Source organism: Triticum dicoccoides, chromosome 6B (genome assembly GCF_002162155.2).
Source record: "Triticum dicoccoides isolate Atlit2015 ecotype Zavitan chromosome 6B, WEW_v2.0, whole genome shotgun sequence".
Taxonomy (NCBI): Eukaryota; Viridiplantae; Streptophyta; class Magnoliopsida; order Poales; family Poaceae; genus Triticum; species Triticum dicoccoides.
This window is the reverse complement of record NC_041391.1, coordinates 29,695,269-29,702,305: the sequence shown is the minus strand read 5'-3', so window position 1 is coordinate 29,702,305 and position 7,037 is coordinate 29,695,269. Positions and strand designations below refer to the sequence as shown.

The 7,037-nt window shown below is 44.7% G+C and overlaps 1 protein-coding gene across 1 annotated transcript; it reads left to right on the top strand.

Annotated features, from left to right (window-relative positions):
- Window positions 1-1,991: 1,991 nt before the first annotated feature.
- LOC119320633 (transcription termination factor MTERF15, mitochondrial-like) lies at window positions 1,992-3,458 on the top strand. The gene has a single exon (XM_037594642.1). The coding sequence runs from the start codon at window positions 1,992-1,994 to the stop codon at window positions 3,129-3,131; it is 1,140 nt and encodes a 379-aa protein (XP_037450539.1). The 3' UTR covers window positions 3,132-3,458.
- Window positions 3,459-7,037: the final 3,579 nt, after the last annotated feature.

Below are 7,037 nucleotides of genomic sequence, written 5' to 3'. Positions count from 1 at the left end.
AAATCATTCAGAAAAATTAGTTGCCACTAATGAAAAAGCATGTTTGTGGCTACTATCACAATAATTCAGCAAATTTAGTTGCCACATGGAAGAGCGTGTGTGTGGCAACTATCACAGTCATTCAATAAAATAGTTGCCGCATGGGAAAGCTTATTTGTGGCAACTATCACAGTCATTTCAGTAATTTGTTGCCGCATGGGAAAACACGTTTGTGGCAACTATCACATTTGTTCAGGAAGTTAGTTGCCATCAATCATGATAGTTAATCAAACTACCAAGTTCGCCTCATACTACAGTTTCAAAACCCAACTAACTAGATCTAGGGTTCAATGGCAACTACAGCGACTTCAAATTCAACCTCAAAGTTCTCCCCCGAACTGATTGCAAACACAAATTCGAACCAATGCGCATCAAACAAAACGGGAGACACCTTCCCAATCCAAAGGCAAGACTAGTGCGTGCCTCCGAACAGGCATAACCACACCGACGATGCCGTCGCCGCGGCGGCGACGAAACTGCCCAGTGCCATCAAAAACGGCTAGCAGGCGACTTCGCCGCCGGCGGGAACACCGACGCATCGCCGAATCGCCTGAATCTCTAAGAATCTCGATCGAGGAATCGAACAGGAAGGGAAGGGGGAAAATGCAGGAAGGGATTGCGAGAGTTGTAGCGAGCATTACCTTCAACCCGCAGGCGCTCCGGTGAAGCCGCTCTATTCCGGCGAGCACCACCGATAGCCGCGAACACCGTCGATTCTTCCGCCTCCACCGCCGCCTTCTCCCCTCGCCTTCTCCTCCAATGGTTTGAAATGCGAGTGGGTTGTGCCAGTAAATGCGGTGCGGGGTGAGTAAATGGAACCGTGAGGGAGAGGGGGCAGAGGTGTGCGACGTGTTTGACGTCAACCGCGGTCGGAGCGTGGCGTGCGGGCGCATAGCAGTTCCACCGCACGCCCCGAGTGGCAACCGCTGACCGCGGGAGGGCAACCAACGTGCGGGCGAACTGCCTCGCACACCGCACACGTGCCTCGTCCTACGTGGCGCAGAAAACCGACCGGATTGTGCCAAGATTCGTGCACAAAGTTGCCAACGGTAATGCTTGCGTGTGGTCGAGGTGGTGAACGCCCACACGTGTGGGCGTTAGCATTTCCGTAAGAGATTGCATTTTTAGTTTTTAAGAGATGGCATTTTTTATATTAAAGAGATGGCGTTTTGGATTAAGAGATGACCTTTCTTATTTATTAAGAGATGGCGCTTTAAATTATTAAGAGGTGTCATTTTCTATTTTAAAGAGATGGGATTTTTATATTAAGAGATGTCTTTTTTTTAATTTTACAGAGATGAGATTTTTATATTAAGAAATGATATTTTTTATTATTAAAAGATGTCTTCCTTTAGGTCCATGTCATTTTTCTAATACGGTGGCATTTTTTCTGTGTTCTTACAAGAAAAATACATATTTTTTCGTCCACGACATTTAGGAAAAAGTAAATTGGGCCTATGAGCCAATGGGGGTCCGCCCTGGCGAACAAGGGAGCAGATCGCCCCAGCGATGAATTCAGTCCCTAGAGCCTCCCCCTCCCAGGCGACCGACCGCCAGATATTGGCGTCCATTATCTGGAGTAGATAGTAGAAGAAAAAATGTCCATTTATGTAAGCAGTGGTAAAGAAAAAGATAGTACATTGTATATAGTGAAAATCCAAAAATGAAATTATTTGCGGAAACAAAACAAAAATGCAAGAAAACAGATATATCATATAAAGTACTCCTAAATAAATAAATGACGTGGACCAAAAAGTGGGGAAATGAAAATATAAAGAGAACCAGAAAAATGGATGACAAAAAAAATGTGGACACGAACCCATTCACACGCAGACGCAGGGTCCAATCACCAAAAGGACGACAACTCGTTCACTCTGGTCCGACGACACCAAGTAGCATTTGCAATCCATCCAACACATCTCTGCCGCCGCCGTCGCCGTCGATCCTGCGCCATGCTCCGGCTCCTCTCTCCTTCCTCCACCTCTGCCTCTGCCATCTTCCCTCTGCTTCGCCTCCTCTCCGCATCCGCATCCCCCATTTTCCCGAGCCCTAGCAGCTTCGCCGTGGAGGAGTACCTCGTCGACACCTGCGGCCTCACGCGGCCCCAGGCCCTCAAGGCCTCCACCAAGCTCTTCCACCTCAAATCCCCCGCCAACCCCGACGCCGTTCTCGCCTTCCTCGCCGGCCTCGGCCTCTCCGGCGCCAACGTCTCCGCGGTCGTCGCCAAGGACCCGCAACTCCTATGCGCCAAAGTGGACAAAACCCTGGCTCCGGTGGTCGATGGGCTCACCGGCCTCGGCCTGTCGCGTTCTGACATCGCCCGCCTTGTCTCGCTCGCCCACGCCTATTTCCGCTGTAGATCCATAGTCTCCAGGCTGCACTACTACCTGCTCCTCTTGGGCTCCTTCCACAACTTCCTCCGGCTGCTCAAGCACTCACCCCGCCTTCTGTCGTGGGACCTCGACAAGGTTGTCAAGCCCAATGTTGTGTTTCTCAGGGAGTGCGGGCTAGGTGATTCTCATATTACCAAGCTGTGTATCCCTGTACCGAGGATGCTCACCACCAACCCGGAGCGCGTCCGGGCAATGGTGGCATGTGCTGAAAGATTGGGTGTACCTCGTGGCACTGGAATGTTCAGGCAAGCGCTACGGGCTGTCGCGTTTCTCAACGAGGAGAAGATTGCCGCCAAAGTGAACTACTTGAAGAGTACGTTCAGGTGGTCTGATGCCGAAGTGAGCATTGCTATGCGCAAGTATCCGATTCTGCTGGAGAAGTCAAAGGAATCTCTGAAGCGCAGGTCCGAGTTCCTGTTCTATAAGGTGGGGGTGGAACCCGTGTACATTGCTCATCGACCGGAAATACTTTCTTATAGCATGGAGGGCCGACTCATACCCCGGTACTATGTTATCAAGTTCCTCAAGAAAAATGGACTGCTAGATCGTGACTTGAGCTTATATTCTGCGGTCAAGATGACTGACAAGGTATTTGTGGAGAAGCTCATATGTCCTCACAAGGAAGCCGCGCCACACCTCGCTGAAGATTATGCAGCAGCTTGCAAAGGGGAAGTGCCAACTAATTTCAGATTTACATGAACAAAAAAGGGCTATTGAAATTGGTTACAGTATATGGCGCAACAAAGTTATCACCCTGCATGTAAGCTGTTTCAGTGTTCTTTGCCATACATGATGTTGTTTGTTTTCTGTAGTATGCCTGTTACATGCCACTTGATCATTGCTAAATGCTAACTCCCTATGAAGCTGGCAATTTAATTCCTGAACCCTGAGATGTTGATGTTGTCAGACTTCCATTGAATATCATGGAAATTGGATGTGTGGGTAGACCAATTTGCGATGAAACCAGCATTCATGAAACCAGAAACCAAAAGAGTAACGTGCTGTCATTTTCCACCAAAATGTATCAGTATGATCTGCTTCCATGCCAAAATTTATCTATCATGCATGTTCTATTTTCATTTCATTGTCTCTTAGGTTCCATTGTATGTCAATTAGTACTAACTTTTTGATGTTTAGATTAGACTTTGAGACACTGAGACCTTCCACCTGTTGCCCACCCGTTACACGACACTGAAATCTTCCACCGGTTTTCCATTCTAACATAGAGTGGCAAATTGCTGTGTTTTGTGATGTAATTACTGTTCAGATGCCCATGAGTTCTCATCTTTTGGCTTTCCTTTTCTATGAGGTGAACCATTTCAGAAACCGGCAGTGTGTTGGTGCACATATATAGTTTCTAACTTGCACATATATAGTATCGGCAACCTGCAAAAGTAAAGGGAGTATCCACATCCGCTATCTTGACATATAAATTCTGTTCCTTTTCTATACTGCTCACACAATAGGAGACCTATCATCTGGTGTTATCAGCGTGTTTCTTACGGATAGTTCTGCTCTAGTTTTATTCTGTTGCAGTTAGTAATGCATCTTCAGTTCCTTCAATTTATTTGTTACTTTTGCAAGACTGAATAAGAACTCCGACCATTAGTATGTGATATGAAATAACGAAATCAAAAATATGAAAGCTTGTGGCAAGACAAATTTATTGAGTGACTGCAGGTCTTAGAAAAGACGATCAAAGCCAAAGGAGAAATAAGTTGGGAAGGAGAGAAATTACAGCCCAGGAGGGGAGGCGATATGCAACCCAAACTCATAGAAATAGAGATGGTGGTGGTGGTGGATCTTGAAGGACTCCAGGACTCTCTCTGTATGCCTCCATGAACTCCCAGTACTTGGCCGGATTCCTTGCCTCGTCCACCGTCTACGGCGTCGGGCCTGTTTAGCACTCCATCTTGGGCATGATGAGGGTCACCACCAATAACCTCGCTGCTATGAAGTTGGTGACCACATGGTGCTCGACCCTTGCCAGCAACCGATTGCTATTGGCGATCATATCTCAATGACTCCATCTGTTGCCCAAGTTGATGGCAAACGCATCGGGTACTGTGGGACGAGGAGCCAACTTCTGACACCCTGGGATTGGTGAGGAGGTGGGGGCCGCAGTGTGGGAAGAAGCCAAACGTGGCTGACGGTCGGGTCTGGGCATGGTGGGTAGTAGTAGTTCACGATTCATCTGGGTCACCCCCTCAGTGGTGAGCCGGAGCAGTGTCTGACAAAACAAAGTGTGTGCCCGTACCTGTAAGTAGCCGAACTCCTTGCCCGCCTGGATAACATGGCTGAATGGTCTCATCTAACTATATAATTTTTTTCTAAATCATGGTTGAACGAATTATGTGTTGTCAGTTCCATTTTTTCCCATGTTCAGATTTTAAGAGTGATTTGGGTAGTGTCACGCGTGGACATGGGCAGTCAGCTCATGCTCTCCTTCCACTAAGAAAGGCATGTAGCCTCAAACTCGGCTTACTCTTTGAATTTTTTTTTGGGAGAACTGCTCCTCTTTCAACCTGGTGGATTTATTTTTGTTAGTAAGAAATCCATGTATTTTAATTTGATATAGATTTGCTTCTTCTGGTCATTGGTTGATTTCGTTAGTGAAATTCTGCACCTGCTTTTCTCTTTCTCTCATTGCTTCATGTCATTAGTTGAATTCACGTCTTACAATTACTGTCCATAGCTGCAGAACCGTAGAGAGTTCCGTCCAACAGTTTGCAAACTAGTGGAAACAATATCATGTGGAAAATTTAGTCATGGTTATATTTTGCCTCTGTTCTATGTTCTGTTTTCTGCTTGTCATCTTGTTTACAGATTCTTTGTAAGTGCTTCCTTGTATTGGCGTTCTTATGCTTTGATTGTCAGATTGCCGCTGTTTATGATCTGGTAACAGCTTTCCTTGTCGTTGCCTCTGGTATTTTCTGTTGTTTCCATACAGGTTGATCGGGAGTACATATACAAAGAAAATTACCGTTTTCATTGCTGCAACAGTGAAGTCGCTGTGTAGGTAACAGTCACAGCAGACCTGGGTAGCAGAGTGCCTTAATTTAAATACTCATAATTTAGTGAAGTTCCATGACCTTACTTTCACCTAAATTTTAATTGGTGGTGTCGAGATTTGTACCCAAGCTCCAGCCTACTGAAATGGTAGTGAGGTTCGCTGCTACTTGAAATACCATGCATATTTCTTGATTTCTTAATTTGGTGTAACCCGTACAAAAAAATTTATGACACATTCTGTAGGAGTTACTGATGGACAAAGTGAAATTATGTAGAAGTTGCTTTTATTTAGATTCGAGTCTCCTTGCTTAGTAGTAGAGCGTAACAGCTATTTAGTCACTGCTATTGTTTTTTCTTTTCTTTGAGATGTAGTAATGCCTGAATCCTTTTAGGACAATGGCTGCTGTTGATATTTTTAGTGCCTACCGCAAAACCACACACACACTGTTGTGAGATTTTTTTTAATGATATCAGCTGTTGTCTATATCTTTTTAGTGGGTTTTATCAAATTGAAATCGAGATTGTCACCTGCTCATAAGCAGCCTGCAGGTACTAATCCGGCCCCATCTCTCTCTGCCTGAGAAGCAAAGATGAATTATGTTGAACTTCGGATTAGTTGACTTGGAAGCTATGTACGTACCAGTTAGGTTTGATTAACAATGAGTTCCACTTGTGTAATCATCTCCGGTGCCTTTTCTAAATTTCCGAATCCCTGTGTTCCAAGTAGAAGTATTTTATTTACAAGGAAAAATGAATTTGAGAATGGTTTAAGCCTAAATTAAAGAACAAAAACTGAAAACGAAAAAGAACAAAAACTGAAAACGAAAATAGTATTATACTATGAAATATAAATAAATTATATTTTTTTTCTTTTATGTAAAAATTATAATATATTGAAAACTTGCGCACAAGTTATATAAAAGTACTATTTTATATTATGTGGGTATTTTGTGTGCCAATAGATGATCCGTGCTGGAGTTGCCCTAAGCTACTTTTTTTTAGGCAAGCCCTAAGCTATTGGACAAGAAAAAAAAAGAATGAAGGCCCACAGACAAAGAGACCAAAATTCCAAGAAGCGCATCGAGGTCCAATAGAGGGGAGCAACTAATTAACGAGCGCTCCTTCGGGAGCCTCGCAACGATCAGCGCCACTTGGCGCGCTCACAGCCATTCGTCACGTGTCGCGCTCTGGGCGCTCCCTCCGGATTTTGTTTTTTTATTTTTACGCACGCTTTTTCGGCCGTTTAAACGGGTTTTTTCTGGGGTTTTTTGACGTTTTGGTTTTCCACAGGTCTTCTCTAGCTTTTCGACAAAAAAAAATTCGGAAAAAATAATTTTTTTGCGCAAAAAAATGCATTTTTTTCGCGCGAGTCACGATTTTGTTTTCGCGAGAGGCACGTTTGTGCTTTCGCGAGAGGCACGGCCGTGCCTCTTCGAAATGGAAAAAAAATGTGTTTTCTGTTTTTTTTTTCTTTTGCGAGAGGCATGGTTTTGCTTTCGCGAGAGGCACGGTTGTGTTTTCGCAAGAGGCACGGATGTGCCTCTTTCGTAAAGGAAAAAAACACGTTTTCTGTTTTTTTTTTCTTTCGTGAGA